At 41.3% G+C, this 16,961-nt stretch overlaps 1 protein-coding gene across 2 annotated transcripts in view; it reads left to right on the forward strand.

Annotated features, from left to right (window-relative positions):
* The window catches only part of LOC126334509 (fatty-acid amide hydrolase 2), an 86,520-nt gene that overhangs the window by 9,319 nt on the left and 60,240 nt on the right, over nt 1-16,961 (forward strand). For both annotated transcript variants that reach the window (XM_049996852.1, XM_049996851.1), the window contains exons 2-3: nt 793-1,011; nt 14,621-14,834. In XM_049996852.1, coding sequence (XP_049852809.1) covers nt 814-1,011; nt 14,621-14,834 — 412 coding nt within the window. In that variant the 5' untranslated portion in view covers nt 793-813. The remainder of the gene's footprint in view (nt 1-792; nt 1,012-14,620; nt 14,835-16,961) is intronic.

Genomic DNA, 16,961 nt, shown 5'->3' on the forward strand with positions numbered 1-16,961 from the left:
ATAAATCATAGTTAAATGAAAAACTTTATTGATAACAGATACATCAATCTTTGAGCTATTTTTCAACATAATCATCACAGAATGGGTGTCATATTGTGGGATCACCTTTTGTATTCCTGGGTCATAGAGTAGGAATGGAACAAGCATACAGCAATCATCGTCAGCTCTTTGCCATAGTGAAAATGCTGACTGGCAAGTACATATTTGTTGAGACTTGCCGACTCAGCGGAGCAGCGCAGTCCTGGACGAAACGTAAGGAGCAGAAAAAGTTCTTGGACCACGACCTCACATCCCGGAAAGTACATCAACAGCCATTCTACTTTCAGCCACTGCTGCAGCAGTACATTGTAGCTCTGTCACCCAGGTGCTATATTTCTGGATAAATATGTTAAAAGAAAAAAAAGGGAACTTAATTTCTGGATGACCCTCAAATGTGTATATGACAAGAAGGTACCTGTCTTCCTGATTCAATGGACACTATCGAACTGAGGCTAATGTCAAAATCAACTATCCAGTTGATGCCAATAACAGCCTGCATCTTCCTTCCAGCACCGACTTTCCTGAACTGAGAAGGTAGGAGGAGACATCGCTCAAGCACAGGAATCTGTCCTCACAGTCCACATTTCCTAGATGTTCTCTGGTCCCTGTCTTCAGCTGCCCCTTTCCCACACCATCCATCCCATCCATCAATCAGCTGCAGGCGAGTGGCAGCCTTTCCTCATTTGTCTTTTCTTGTTTGTATTCTGGAATTTTCTGTTGTGTTATAGGATCTGTATTTTTCTTTGTTCACAGAAAAGTATACACAAAAAATCAATGAAGATCTTCAAGAACACTGTGATACCATTAATTGTGCAGTTGTTGGCACTAGTCCGTGTTATCATTGACCGAATAATAGATTTCTGCTTTTCTCTGTATTATGATGACACTAAGAAGATAGCGGTGCCTGAAGCAAAAACTTCTCTTTTGATGGAAAGTGCACTTTCCTTGGCGAAAAAAATAAGGAACAAAGAAGTAAGTTAATAACTGTAGTACTTTTTCTACACTTAGCTACATTAGCAAATTGACCACAAATTGTCAGAATATGAATCATCACCATTACATTGCAACATTCTTATGGAGAAGAGTCTTTGTAATGTGAAAAGAAGCCAAATAATCATCATCAATAATCAACTTACATTTTTCTATGTTTAGAGCAAGATGCCATTCTTCACATCAAATAGATATCATTCCTAAATCATCCTGTATCCGTTTATAGTCACCCAATGATGATACTTCCCCTTATACTACAGCTTCATTAGGATGCAACAGAGCTGCTGATGTAGTTTTAGAACAAATAGCTACATCAGCTGTGAAACCCAAAATTTCTTCTATGGCTGCTATTGCAGAATAGTTCTCTGATAATTTTAACAGTCTAGAGATCCCCTGTAGGAAACTTTCAACTGTTTATGAGAAATCTAGATGCATTATTGAGCTACAGATTAGACAAGAAGAAAAAGTAGTTTGTAGACATCTCAGTGTATATTTCTTAAAATATGAAGCCAGGAAAAATGAACCAGAACATTATTTGGGTGCCTCAATCTAATTTTAGTGGTCAGTTTTTCCATCTTGAGTGCAGCAAGATAGTAGGACACTAATTGGAAACATTTTTGTAGACAGTCTTTAGGATGAAACAATTAATGTGCACCCAATTGTTAATGCGACTAATTGATCATAATGCACAATTAATGGAAATAAATAATATGGCACCTTAAACCCTGGCTTGTACAAAGCGGTGGGGCTTATTAATGAGAAGAGGATACAGTATTTTTAGAGTAAGCTAAAAGAGGTGGTATGGGATGACTTACAGAAAGAGGTGTGGATGTCAAATTCAGTTTATTCCATAGTGAATTTGTGTCAGTATTTGAAAGTAACTGTCCTAAAAAGTTTTCCAGAAAATCTATTAAAAAAACAAGTAAGCCATGATAAAAAAAGGGGAATAAAATGTCAAGTAAGAGGAAGAGGGATATTTATAAAAATTTCAGAATAATTCAAGAACTGACATTACATGCATACTAAAAAAAATATTGTAATATTTTAAAGAAAGTCATTAAAATGTCAAGAAGTGTGTATACCATGATGGAAATTAATGATGTGGATAATAAGATTAAAACCGTGTGGGATAGGATAGCCAGTGAGTGGACAAGATACCATTACAGTTAAACTAAATCACAATGTCGTGACTGATAATTAATGAGTTGTGAGTACTTTTAACAATCACTTTCTAAATGCAGCAGCAAAAATTTTATTAAATGATTCAGTTTAAGGACCAAGAGAATACATTGAAAATGTCATTCCACAAAACTTTAAGCAACTAGAAGTAGCTCCAACATCCTTCGCTGTAATTAATAGAATTCTAAAAATTCTAAAAAACAAAAGTTCATGTGGTGTTGATGGAATTTCAAACAGATTTCTGAAAAGCAGATCTAACTTAAGAAGTACTGTGCTTTGTGATATATGTAATGCATCACTGGCATAGGGAACTATCCAGAAAGGTTAAAATATGCAGTTGAAGGGCTTTGTGAAAGAACCAGATATCTCCACTTTTGGACTAAAATGAGCTGCATATTGAGCCTGGCAGGAAAAAAAATCCTCTTTCTGTTAGTGTAAGAAGCATGTGGTTTCACAGAACAACCATGCTGCTAGAGAGTGAAAGGAGCTGCCTGGTTACTTCACCAAAATGATTTGTGTATGTCGCCATAGGTGATTGTCCATGATGGCTAGTAGTACACATAGACACAGTGCTAGCAGGAGCATCACACATCAGTCAGTTGTTGTTACTATGGTAGGTATAAATGATGAGTGACTTTTGTGCTTCAGAAAGTGAATTTGTACCTTCTGAAGACTTGATACATTCAAACATCTTATCTTTTGGAACTTATTCAAGAAGGAAAGAGGGATTTGTCGGGAAAGCTTGGGCAGGTTGCTCAGACCCTTCCTTGTGAGGACCCACCTGTTATAAGGAGATGGCAAAGCAAAACTGAAAGAAAAGGCATCAGAAAGTATGAGGTTCAAGACAGTACACTGATGAGGACTGCACCAGCTTGAGTTCAGGACAGTGTAAGAAGTACATATCAATTAAAAAGATAAGACAAATGAAAGATGGAAAGTTATTTGCAATTATACATCTACATAAATTCTCTCCAAGCCACCGTACAGTGGACTGCAGAAGGTACAACATACCACTAGTAGAGAGAAAGGAGAGTGTCTAAGTAAAGATAAATGACTAATTCAACTCTGCCATCCTTCTGTTAGTTGTTGTTATCGTTATATAGAAAGTCATCCAATGAACTCACATCATTCGGCAAACAAAATAATCACTTTCACAGTTTGCTCTGCCTTCGATGTTACAGTATTTATTAGTGGAGAGGGTGGATTAAGTGCTAGTGAGTGCATTGTTGGGAGTGCCATGCGGTTTGACAAGGTTGTTATAAAGATTAGTAGAGCAACGGAAGGTAGCAAAAGGTGTTATTAAGGTGTTGTGGTGAATTGACCCGGGAGAGACCACCATTTTATGGTGTGACTTAAATGTGTCATAGGCATAGAGGAGTAAACTATTGAGGTATTCAGGGTATGGATTGTACTGAGTGACAAAGGGAGTTTGGTATATGCAGCTGCTGATAATGCCGTGACAACAGAGGACACTGAACCAATGGTGCTGGTAGCCAGCAAACTGCTTACAGCAGTAACTGACAGGGTGGGCCAGTACTGTGTGTATTGTAAAGAGAGCCTCTGATCTCTTTTCTCGGCATGCTCATGTCATATTAAGTGTGCTGCTGACATTTCTGGCTTGCGTATGGCTTTGTGTGGTTTAATTCTTGAGACGTTAGAACCCTCACTGTTGACAACTTGGTTCAGCTTAGACACAGTGCAGTGTTTTCCTCCCAGGTTGCGAATTCATACTTTCAAACCCCAGGAATGAGTTGCCAAAGTGATGACGAGTCCGTCTCGTGCGTGCATCAGTCGAGTTGCATCATCGTGAATTACCTCTTTATGGAATTGTGGCAGCAGCAGCAGTTGCAACTACAATGCCAGCAGCAGCAGCAGCAAATACAGCACACTAAGTGCTGCAAGTGATGGGAAACTGCGGCAACAGGCACCACCCACCCCAGCCACCCCTCATGCTTTAAGACATTTTGACATAGGTACAGAGATTTCTACTGCAAGGTAAGAAAAGTTGCTGAAACTCTAATTGTGAATGCACTACTCCTTTCTTCTAGTTCCTTTCCTTATAATTTGGTACAAAAGCTGTTTCTGCTCATGGACCCTGCTTTGTTGAAATTTGATGATTTGTGTGTGGTTTTGATGGCACATTTTATGCATAAATCACATGCTGTGGCAGTGTGTTTTAAGTTAACTCAGCTGTGAATTTGGGGTTAATGAGTTGATAGCAGAGTTACAGGGTTTGGCTAGAGATTATGTGTTATTGTAGTCAGTGTGGCATACATTACTAAGAGCTAACCATCCACAAAGTAATTATGTGATTAGCTCCAGATAAGCCATTTCAAGTGAGGGCCTTGGGTTGTCTGACCCATCTCTAGCCAATGGGGCACAGTTAGCATGGTAATATGAGTTGTCTATGGTGGCACGGGAAACCTTTGCTGTGAGTGTCATGTAGTACATCATCAAACAACACAGCAGAGTCTCGTTACCGCCTGGGTCTCACTTAGTTGCTGAAGAGCAGTCTCACTGCAGCTGTGTTAAGCAGCTTCATAAGGGACATACCAGGAATCAGGTTTCCCCACCATAGGACCAGCCTTCACAATTCCTGGTCTGGTATGGCAGGCAGTAACATCTGTCCTCTCTTGGTATTGGAGAATTCGTTAGATGGTTGTGCATGTCACACCCAGCATAAGTTGTGGAAATGTCTGCATTTAAATAAAATTTGTTTAAAGTGCATCCTGTTCACAATGTTGACTAGTTGGGTATTAATGCACTTTCCATAACAAGTGCACATACTTGGCAAATGGTTCATAAGCTTGTGCTGCAGTTTTCTCTTTTGGGATACTCAGTTGAGTTTCAGCTTGATACTGGAGCTGTGACCTCATTAATCAGTTTGTCTACATGTCATGAGCTAGGTAGCCCTCTGTTACAAGTAGTTACAAAAGCAATGTAGTTGCAACAAATTCTATTGAAGGGTCAACTGGTTGTGGTGACAAAATATAATAATATGGAACAGCAAGTAACATTATTAGTGGTCAATTGTGCTGCAGGGTTGAATATTTTTGGGTTGAACACTTATGTATGGCAATTGATTTCCAAGGTTGATCATGTAAATTTAAAGTCTGTAGTCATTCTCTTTATGACCTTGAGTCCACTTTTGCAGACCCACAAATAGTTGTTTGAGCCAACGTGGGGTAAAGCAAGTGATTTTATTGCCCACATTTAGCTTAAACCATCTGCAACCCCTAAGTTTCGCGGTTGCTGCCCTTTGTCATTTACTGTGAGAGACATAGTTAAAGCTAAATTGGACAGGATGCACAGATTAGGAGTCATTTCACCTGTATCATCAAGTCTCTGGGGAACACCATTTATGATGGTTAAAAAACCCTGTAGGGTGATTCGCTTGTGTGGCAATTTTAAATCCACTATTAACACCCAGAGTGAGTTGGACATTTATCCAATCCCTCGCACCAAGGCCGGTGGACGCCATTTTTTAAAAACTGATTTGCGAGATGTCTGTCTACAGTTGCCCCTCAATGCCAAGTCACAGCAGTTTATACACTGTTTGGCCTCTTATAAATTTACCATATTACCTTTTGGTGTTGCATCAGTCACAGGAATTTTTAAGCAGTTATTGAGCAGAGATTTCACCATATTCCGAAGTGTGCAATTTATCAGGATGACTTAATTGTTGCTTGGGCCACCAGGGTAGGACATTTGCAAAATTTTCAGGCAGTGTTTCAGACACTGGAGGACAGTGGTCTTTATTGTAAGTTGGAAAAATGTACATTTTTTTGCACCCAGTGTGAAGTGTTTAGGGTATGCCTTAAGTAAGGAGGGCATTAAACCACTTGATGATCGTGTTGCAGTAATTGATAAGCTGTTCATCCCTCAGAACTTAAAGGGGCTGCAGGCATTCCTTGGCAAGGTTAACTATTGTAACAAATTCACACCATATGCATTGAAGGTCTTACAACCTCTCAGTCAACATTGTAAGACGGGTGTGAAATTTGTTTGGTCAGGCACTTGTCAGTGTGCTTTTTTGTGACTAAATGCTTGGTAACACATTGGTCCCTGCCTCGCTACCTTTGACTCAAAGACAAGCTTAATACTGACTGTTGACACATCACAGTATAGGACTGGTGCCATACTGTCCCCCAGAAATCTAGACAGATCAGAACAACCAATTGCTAAGACCCCCTTGCCTGCCTAAAAGAATTACTCCCAGATACAGAAAGAACCACTAGTTGTGAGGAAAAGAATCACATTTTCCTGCATGGCTCCAAATTTCACTTTTTGTGTGTCATAAATTGTTGGTATCATGGTTTAATCCCAAGGCTGGACTCCCTGACAAGACAATTGCAGCATTGGGTGTTATTTCTTAGCAATTATTTTTGATATCCATTTTCAGCCCACCACAAAGCATGTGAATTCTGATGCGTTTTCCAGGTTTCCCATGGGTTCTGATACAGAGTTTTATAGGGATTTCCTCCGTATAAAATTCTGTATCAGGACCCATTGTCAAGTGCACAGCCATGTTATAACACAGTGTTGTGCAGCATTGTTATGGTGGTTCAATTGGGATGGCCCGCGCACTTTCTTAAGGATGCCCACCCCTATTTTTGACCTTATTTCAGTATGAAATAATAGCTCATTATATATCAGGGGATGCTGTGTTGTAGTTCCACCTTCACTCCATCCATACGTCCTCCAGTTGTCAGATTCTTCTCACCAGGGGATGTCTCACAGAAAGTGCTTGTGTAATGGCCCGCAATAAGCACCCATATCGATCATGCATTAAGGCAGTGTCATGCCTGTTAGCAGAAGCAAGCAGCCGCTCCCTGGAAGTTTTTGAAATGGCCTCAACTGTCTCAGCTGTGGGGTGGAATACACGCAGATTTTGCCAATCCTTTTCTTGGGAAAATATGCTTGATATTGGTGTGTGTCCTGTCCAGCTTCCCCTACATAGCACAGATGTCCACTGTAACAGCAAGATCCACCATCAGGGCACTCATGATTATAGTTGTAATAGATGATGTGCCAACCACATTGGGTGTCTGATAATGGCCCCCAGTTTACAGCATTAGAATTTCAGGCTTTTTGTCAGCACAGTGTTATCTGGCACGTGACTACTGCTTCCTTCCATCTAGCATCTAATTCAGAGGCAGAGTGGGAGGTCAGATCATTTAAGACCCAAATGAGGAACGCCAGTAGATGAGGCTCTTTTGCACTTCTTAGCCACATGCTGTAAGTGGGGATTGTCCAGCAGAGCTCCTGCATGGATGAAGGCCCCTTACATTATTAGATCTCTTGTGCCCTACGACCACCCCAGCAGTGTTGCAGTCAGAGACAGTAGGTGCACACAACTGTGATATGTGCATAGCTAGCTGCCACCTCAGGGACCAACACCGTAGCATGCAACCTGTATAGACAATTTTGTTATTTCCCATCAGCTTATAAGGCAGTGGGATTGGCCACCCCACACCATGATTATTACTTAAGGTTAAAACTATGTTCATCTTCTAGAGTGCAGAGAGAACAACCAACAGAGGCTGAGCTGCTCCCTCAGTCCGACCTGATAGGGATCCCAAAAGCTCGAGCAGTACTCAAGAATAGGTCGTATTAGTGTTTAATAAGTGGTCTCCTTTACAGATGAACCACATCTTCCCAAAATTCTACCAATGAACCGAAGATGACTATCCGCCTTCCCCACAACTTCCATTACATGCTTGTCCCATTTCATATTGCTCTGCAATGTTATGCCCAAATATTTAATCGACGTGACTGTGTCAAGCGCTACACTACTAATGGAGTATTCAAACATTACGGGATTCTTTTTCCTATCCATCTGCATTAATTTACATTTATCTATATTTAGAGTTAGCTGCCATTTTTTACACCAATCACAAATCCTGTCCAAGTCATCTTGTATCCTCCTACAGTCACTCAACGACGACACCTTCCTGTACACCACAGCATCATCAGCAAACAGCCGCACATTGCTATCCACCCTATCCAAAAGATCATTTATGCAGATAGAAAACAACAGCGGACCTACCTCACTTCCCTGGCGCACTCTAGATGATACCCTCAACTCCGATGGACACTCACCATCGAGGACAACGTACTGGGTTCTATTACTTAAGAAGTCTTCGAGCCACTCACATATTTTGGAACGATTCCCATATGCTTGTGCCTTATTTAGGAGTCTGCAGTGGGGCACTGAGTTAAACGCTTTCTGGAAGTCAAGGAATATGGCATCCATCTGATACTCTTCATCCATGGTTCACAAGATATCATGTGAAAAAAGGGCGAGTTGTGTTTTGCAGGAGCAATGCTTTCTAAAGCCATGCTGATGCATGGACAGCAACTACTCGGTCTCAAGGAAATTCATTATATTTGAACTGAGAATATGCTCGAGAATCCTGCAACAATCCAATGTTAAGGATATTGGTCTGTAATTTTGAGGATCCGTCCTTCTACCCTTCTTATATATAGGCGTCACCTGCGCTTTTTTCCAGTTGCTCGGCACTTTAAGTTGGGCAAGAGATTCACGATAAATGCAAGCTAAGTAAGGAGCCAATGCAGTAGAGTACTCTCTGTAAAACCTAATTGGAATCCTATCAGGACCTGGTGATTTATTTATTTTCAACCCATTCAGCTGCTTCACAACCCCAGGGATGTTTATCACTATGTCCCCCATACGGGAATCTGTACGAGACTCAAGCGGCGGTATGTTTGTACGATTCTCCTTACTGGCCAGAAGCTATATTTGTGACAGTCTTTCTGTTGTGCCTACCTGCGACCCAGTATCTCCATTATATGATGAGTAGCAACTTTTATTTCCACAATATTTTAAAATATCACCTTTGTGTTTTTCATGTAAGTTATATAATAAGCTAAGTTGGTTGACAAAAATCTTGATCGGGATTATTCTTAAAGATGGTCTTGAAAAGGGCCTATTCTGTTATCTTCAGTTGTCATTGTGGTGAGAGATGTAGCAAGTCTAAGGAACTGTTACCAGGGAATGTCAGGTAATTGTTGTCGTAATATGAACACTGCATGTGGTGTCTCGTCTCTTGCCCTCCATCTGTAGGACAGTAGTGGGAGAGGAAAATGTGGAAGAAAGTATTGTTACAGATATTGGATTTGATGTTGGAGAAAATTCATTTCCTATGGATGCCTATGCTGTATGGAAAGGAGTATTAGATGTGGATGGAGCAACAGGTGTCAAAGTGGAGATACTTTTATTTGTTGAGGAGTTTGATATGAACTGTGGCTTGGTTGTGAGTCTCATCTAAATGCAAATAGACATCCAGGAAGGTAGCTTTGGATTTGGAGAAGGACTAGAAAAAGTTAAGTTTGAAGGAATTGTTCAGTTTGAGTCTGCACCACCGAAAATATTGTCAGTAAATCTGTACAAAACCAAGAAGCACAGCTTCTGGGTGTTGAAGAGTACATCTTTCATCTGGTCCATTAAAATGTTGGTGTAGGGCCATAGAGGGATCTGGATGAGAGGTTGAGGTCTGAATGGGGCTAAGGTTATGAGATGCTGGGGTTTGATTTTGGCTCTTATTTGGCCTGGGTGAATAATGGGCTAGGAGTGGAAGATTAACAAGGGAGGCAAAGCTGAGTTTGTTGATTAGTAAGGGATTTTTGAGAACATTTTTGTGGGTGGCTGTCATTTGGGTGGGCTTGAGGGACACCACTTTCGAGGTACAGGGGGCAGCAAAACAGCCTCACAGATTTTAATTAATAACAACACATGTACCACACAACATTTTAATTGTTGTACAAAGTGGAAGTATTCCCTGCCAGATAAAAAGGAATGTCCCAATAATGGAGTTAAAGTGGTTAGTTGCACATATGCTTTATTCAAAGAGTGTGAGACAATAGCATGTGCACAATGTATCATTGGTCAGAATGCACTTAAGTCTTTCACTTATTCAAAGATGTTCCTCTCCTCAATCGCCAGTGATGCATGTCACAGTCAATGTCCCCACAGAGCCCCCTCTTGTAGTGAAGGGAAGATACAAACTGTGTTGTCACTTGGCTGGACTATAATGCACAGACGTGCAGTCATGCGACCAGCTGTGTCGTGGCTGGCTGCACTGTTTTTCACAGTTACGCCAAGTAAGGCAATGGTGCTGTATAGCTGTTAGGGGAGCAGGTGGCATAGAAGACACCTGGTGTGCTCAAACCAGGACAGTTTCAGGGCAACCAGGGGAGAGGGAAGTGGTGCAGCGTTATCAGGGGATGCCAAGTAATTTTTGTTGTAATAAGAACACCACATGTGGAGGCCCTCCACGTGTAAGATAGTAGTGGAAGAAGAAAACTTGGAAGAGACTATTGGTACAGGTATTGATTTGATGTTGGGCAGATTAGTTTTCTATGGATGCCTTTGTTGTATGGAAAAGGAGCATTTGATGTGGATGCGATGAGAGGTGTCAAAGTGGAGATACTGTTATTTATTGAGGAGTTTGATAAAACTGAGGTGCGGTCACCTCTGCAGCGGGATATGCCCCAGCCTCTAACCGTAGGTGAGGGTGTAGGTGGGTATCGTGGTAGGATCCTTCCACAGGTGATGGTGAAGATGTCATCTGTTGAAAGGCGGGATGATGTGGGAGTGTAGCCAGTGTTGTCGGGTAGGCTGTATGTGGGGTTCAGGAGTCAGATGTCTGCAGCATCACCTGTCAGAGTGTCTTCTTTGCAAGGTGAGAGACACAGTACATTATTGACCAATTTTATGGTGATGTCATTAAGGTCGAAGTCACTGAGATCATGTCTAATAATGACAGGGAAGTCTGTGTTGGAGTTGGCTGTCCATGCAGTGGGTGGTGAGCAGATGTTGTGATCATTGCTGTCCACGGCGTTAAGGTCAATGTTGTCATGGGGAACCCATGTTGGTTTTGGCGCTGAATTAAAATGGTCATTGGTTTGTCAGTAATCAGAATGTCAAATGCATGTGTGCCTTTCAGAAGCACTTTTAAGGATCCTGTGTACGATGGTATTAGTGCCATTTGGACTGTGTCATTCTGTAGCATGATATGTTCACAGTTGGAGAGTACTTTATATAGGAAGACCTTGGTCACTGAATGTGGAGCAGGAGGCGGCATGTGAATATATGTAATGTGGTCTAGCTCTTGTTGTACTAGTGCAGGGAGGTCCATATGCTTGGGCGTAGAATGAAGTCGGCGGGAAGAACCAGTGATTCCCTGTATAGTATTTCAGTGTGGGATGTTTGTAGGTCCTCCTTGAAGGCAGTTCAGACACTGAAAGTATCCATGGCAAAGCTTTGGTCCACAATCTACTGTGGCACAGAACGATGGCTTTGGGAGACCTGTGCCACTGTTCAACTAACTCATTATGTTGGGTGTGATAGGCTGTAGTGTGGTTACATTTGATTCTGCAGGGCTCTGAAGAGCACCAACTTGAATTGGTGGCCTTGATTGGTAGATATCATGTTTGACATGATGGAAAGCTCTATCCGTGGTTCTATGAAGGCGTAGATGGTCAACTCAACTGTGATTTCCTTGAGAAGGGCTGTTTCCACCCATAGGAAAGCTCTGTCAATCATTAACAGTAAACACTTGAATCCCTCTGCTTCCAGAAGTAGGCTGATGGAATAAGTGAGTACAGGGCAGAAATGGGCTTTTGGAATTTCAAACAGATTTAATTATTGTTGTGCGGGTCTCCTGACTTCTCTGTGTTGCCATGGTACACATACCTGTGCCTAGTGATGTGAACCAGGCAAAAGCTCAGTGTGCAGGACATTTGTAAATGGGCATTTGCCCAGGAATTTCCGCAATGCAGTTTTAAATGTCCAAAGTCTGAGCATTTATAAGAAAGGTACTTCTTAGTTTATACTGCTTGAATGTATAATTTACTGATTAAAATAGGGGATGGGATGATACTCCTGATATTACACGTTAGTAAAAGTTTACATTTAAACATACGTATGTCATTCATTGCCTTTATTACTTGGAAAGAAGAGAGAATCTTTTTGTTTTTTACTAGCATTCCAACTTACTGTAACACTTGCATGTGTTACTGACACCTGCTTGTAGTTTACAATGCCCTTTTTACTCTTACCAGTTAGTCTCCTGTCTCCCTCCCTCAACTGCATAGCACAATAATACAGTGCTACAACTTAATTAAAACGCACCCATACAACTGTGTACGCTAGGACTGAAAGTTTTACACTGTATAGAGGAACCAGAGCAAGAAAAATGTGAAGTGTTTCTACTGGGAGGTAAATTGATTGTTGGGAGGATGTGTGATAGACTGTAATTGGCAACAATATAATTTTAATAGAAGAAATAGTCATTCAGTAAAGTGTGAAACTGATTAACAAGATAAATAAAACTTCACAGATTGTGGAAGAATCCTACACAGAGAGTAGCCAAACAACAAAAATTGGTTATTAACAGGGAAGCATTATCACCAGACAAAGAGAAATGTCTTGCAAAGGAAGAAGATCATAAGACAAAGAAATTAGATTGCCAAACAAGGCAAAATAGGTTATTAAACAAAGCCACGGAACCTTAAACAGAGGAACACAACCATTGATCATTCAAACTGTGAGCAAAAAATCACTTGGACTGATGAGTTACAATAGATGGTGGTACACTTTGATGGCATGAGTGAGTGATATGTTGAAAACAAGATAAAGTGATACACTATGTGATCAAAATTATCCAGACACCTGGCTGAAAGTGACTTAAAAGTTCATGGTGCCCTCTATTGGTAATGATAGAATTCAATATAGTGTTAACCTACTCTTAGCCTTGATGACAGCTTCCACTCTCATAGGCATACCTTCAATCAGATTCTGGAAGTTTTCTTGGGAAATGGCAGCCCATTCTTCATGGAGTGCTGCACTGAGGAGAGGTATTGATGTCAGTCAGTCAGGCCTGGCATTAAGTCGGCGTTCCAAAACATCCCAAAGGTGTCCACGGGAGATCAGGACTGTGCAGCCCAGTCCATTACAGGGATTTTATTGTAGTGTAACCCCTCCACCATAGGCCGTGCATTATGAATACGTGTTCGATCGTGTTGAAAGATGCAATCGCCATAGCCAAATTGCTCTTCAACAGTGTGAAGCAAGAAGGTGCTTAAAACATCAATGTAGGCCTGTGCTGTGCCATGCAAAACAACAAGGGGTGCAAGCCCCCTCCATGAAAAACACGGCCACACCATAACACAACTGCCTCGGAATTTTACTGTTGGCACTACGCACACTGACAGATGACATTCACCGGGCATTCGCCATACCCACACTCTGCCATCAGATCGCCACATTGTGTGCTGTGATTCGTTACTCCACACAAAATTTTTCCACTGTTCAGTCGTCCAAAGTTTACGCTCCTTGCACCAAGCGAGGTGGTGTTTTGCATTTACCGGTGTGATGTGTGGCTTATGAGCAGCTGCTCGACCATGAAATTCAAGTTTTCTCTCCTCCCACCTAACTGTGATAGTACTTGTAGTGGACCCTGACGCAGTTTGGAGTTCCTATGTGATGGTCTGGATAGATGTCTGCCTATAACACATTACGACCCTGTTCAACTGTCGGCAGTCTGTGTCAGTAACAGACAAGGTCAGCCTTTATACTTTTATGCTGTATGTGTCCTTTCATGTTTGCACTTCACTATCACATTGGAAACAGTAGACCTAGGGATGTTTAGGACTGTGGAAATCTCATGTACAGACGTATAACACAAGTGACACCCTACCACCTGACCACGTTCGAAGTCCGTGAGTTCTGCAGAGCACTGCATTTTGCTCTCTTGTGATGTCTAATGGCTACTGAGGTCGCTGATATGGAGTACCTAGCAGTAGGTGGCAACACAGTGCACCTAATGTGACAAATGTATGATTTTGGGAGTGTCCCGATACAGTGTATCAGGACACTATTAATATAAGTGGTGGAGATACACTTGGGTAGTAGATGTTGGAAATGTGTCAGTCATAGTGACACATCGCAGACAGCACAGGAACCCATAGTCCAATCATGTGCTACAGTTTGTTTGCATAAAGTGCTCTGCATGTTACCAGGACCTTCAGCAAGACTGCACCCTGACATGGTTCATGTTACAACTGTGTCATAACAAAGAACTATTGGTGTCACAGTGGCTGAGGGAGCTTGTGCAGCAACGTCAGAAGAGCCACTATGGTATTTGCAAAGTAAGAAAGTGTTTCAGCCAGACTGAAGTTTGGAATTGGGTCATGAGGCGTGCCTGGATTCATCAGTTGGTTAGAGAATTTCCATGAAATGCGAGTGCCTGGATTCAAGCCACAGGCATGAACACTGTAGTAATTTTTCAAGTAGTGTCCATACAGTGTTCACTCTACTGTAATGTTAAAAATTTATTATGGTGTGGTACTTAGCCTTTAATAATTATTTCATCCCATATTGTTTCAGATAACATCTGAGGAAGTGGTTCGGTGTTTTGTGGAACGCATACAGGAAGTGAATCCAATATTAAATGCTGTTGTGGATACACGTTTTGAAGAAGCTCTCACTGAAGCTAAAGAAGTGGATAAAATTTTGTGTTCTGAAACTGCAAGTGATGTTGAACAGAATAAACCTTTTCTCGGTGTTCCTTTTACAACCAAAGACAGCACAGCATGCAAAGGTAAGTTATAGAGCTAGAGATATGTCAGTTGATATAATGCCTTTTTCATTCGGAGTTCCAATGTTAGGAGGACAATGGTGCCCCTCAGGGAAATAGCATTAGGGTGGAAAAGAAGACCAGTGTAGACTTACTATGTTTGCTGGAAGTAATGGGAGGTGGTCTCATCTGACTCCAATTTTAGTTATTCTTTGATTCCATTTGTCTGTTCTTATCATCATCTTTGGACTAATAAAGTGCAGTCCCCATTAAGGGGTTTGACTCTCCACTGTCCAGAATAGTTTTTCGGTAGTGCACACTGTGTGGGAAAGGTTGCCCACCCCATATGAAACTCCACGTTATCCACCGAGCGCTTCTGATATGTCAAGGTCCTCAAAACCCAACACAATAGTTTACCTTTTGCAGGGGAGGGATCATCAAATACTTGTGAAGTTGTAGCCTCCTGGCAGTGTGAGGATTACACTCTTCATGGCTGAGCTGTCAACTCCACAGGAATTTATCCAACAGTGAAACTTGATGGTCAGACAGGACTGTCTTGCTGGCCTCCAGACTGGGATGACTGGTCACCTATTGCCACAGTCTCAGCCCCAGAGGGCATCTGGCTAGGGCTTGATGGAGTGTTAGTCCAACATCATAAACTTTCAGTTCATGTATGCCTCTTCATTCCTCGTCACTTTAATCCTCCAATTTCCTTGGCGTAACTACTGTACTGGTTTTTTTTAAATGGAGGAGGGAGAGACTTTTGATTGGGCTTAGGAGTGTGTCCTACTATTTCCCCCCTCCTGCATATCCCCCCCCCCCCCACTGTATGTTATTTTATTCTTCTTTTATAGCTGATTTCACACTTCCCTTCTTTCAATTGCCTGTTTTCCTCCTTCCACCTTGGATGAACATACTAAGGGGCAGTTAGGTTGCCCATCTCATTGCTTTTAGAATGGAGAGATCTTTTATTCAGAATTCTGACCAATCTGTTGTACTCAATCCAAATTCTTGCCCATGTCAGCTCCAGTGATGCCCCTGTATGGATTCAGTGAACGTCATTTTGTCCTTTTGGAAGCTGGCTGAAATAATGGTGAAGGCTACCAGACTGACAGTTCTTCCACCTCATGATTTTCAACTTCATCCCCTAAAACACTGTGACTCTCTGATTTGCAGCCGGAAGGAGGGCTTTAATTAGAGGCTTCTTTGATTTTGCAGTAATTTCATTGCTTATTTTATGACCTGCACAATTAGGAGGAAAGTTGTAGGGTCCATTTACTAGGCTGGGCATGCACTATACCTTGAAATCATTTTACTCAAGTTTTGGAGTATTTGTGGCCTAGGTTTTTTAGATTAGAGAAATTACTCTGTAGATTGCATGGGAAATTTTGTGTAATACAACTGAGAATCTTTGCCAGGTCACTTCAGTTATTATAAAGGGAAATGAATGTCACTGTAAGTCAGAAAGAGATAATTTAATCCTAATATTTGTTAACTGGTGAAATGTTCAGGGTAAAGTACCAGAATTAGTCTCACTCATAAGCACTACAGATTTCTTTTGTCCCTCCTCATCAAGTGTCAAAGTGTTGCAATGCTTTAGATAAAGCTTGGAATATATCACACACAAATTCACCAACCACATTGAAATGATTGGGTGGTATATTTCAATCTCCCATGTGTAGACTGGGAAATGCAAACCTTTAACACTGGGTGCCAGGACAAAGAATTTCACAATCACGTACTAACACTACATTTTCCACAAAACTATTTAGATTGACTCAACCATAACAGAATTTTTAATTCTGAACAAAGAGATAAAAATAAGCAACCAAAAACTTATTATGGCATTGATTGATCTCTGCTGTAAAAATAAAAATTAAGAAAAGTCAAAAGATATTTCTGCTTCACATGTGCAGTAAGAAATGATTAGAAACTATCTGACTGTTCATCAGCTAACATTCAGTTCGTAGGAACAGAATGTAGATTATCTCTGGCAAAGTTCACACATACTTTAGGTCATGGGCTTCATAAATTGTTGCCATGGGAGATGGCAAGGGATGGGAAGGGCTCACTATGGTTCAATAATTGTACAGAAAGGGATTGCATAAGCAAAGAGAGCATAGAAGACAGAGATGAAACTGAGTACCTGCT

The sequence above is a fragment of the Schistocerca gregaria genome, chromosome 2 (assembly GCF_023897955.1).
Source record: "Schistocerca gregaria isolate iqSchGreg1 chromosome 2, iqSchGreg1.2, whole genome shotgun sequence".
NCBI lineage: Eukaryota > Metazoa > Arthropoda > Insecta > Orthoptera > Acrididae > Schistocerca > Schistocerca gregaria.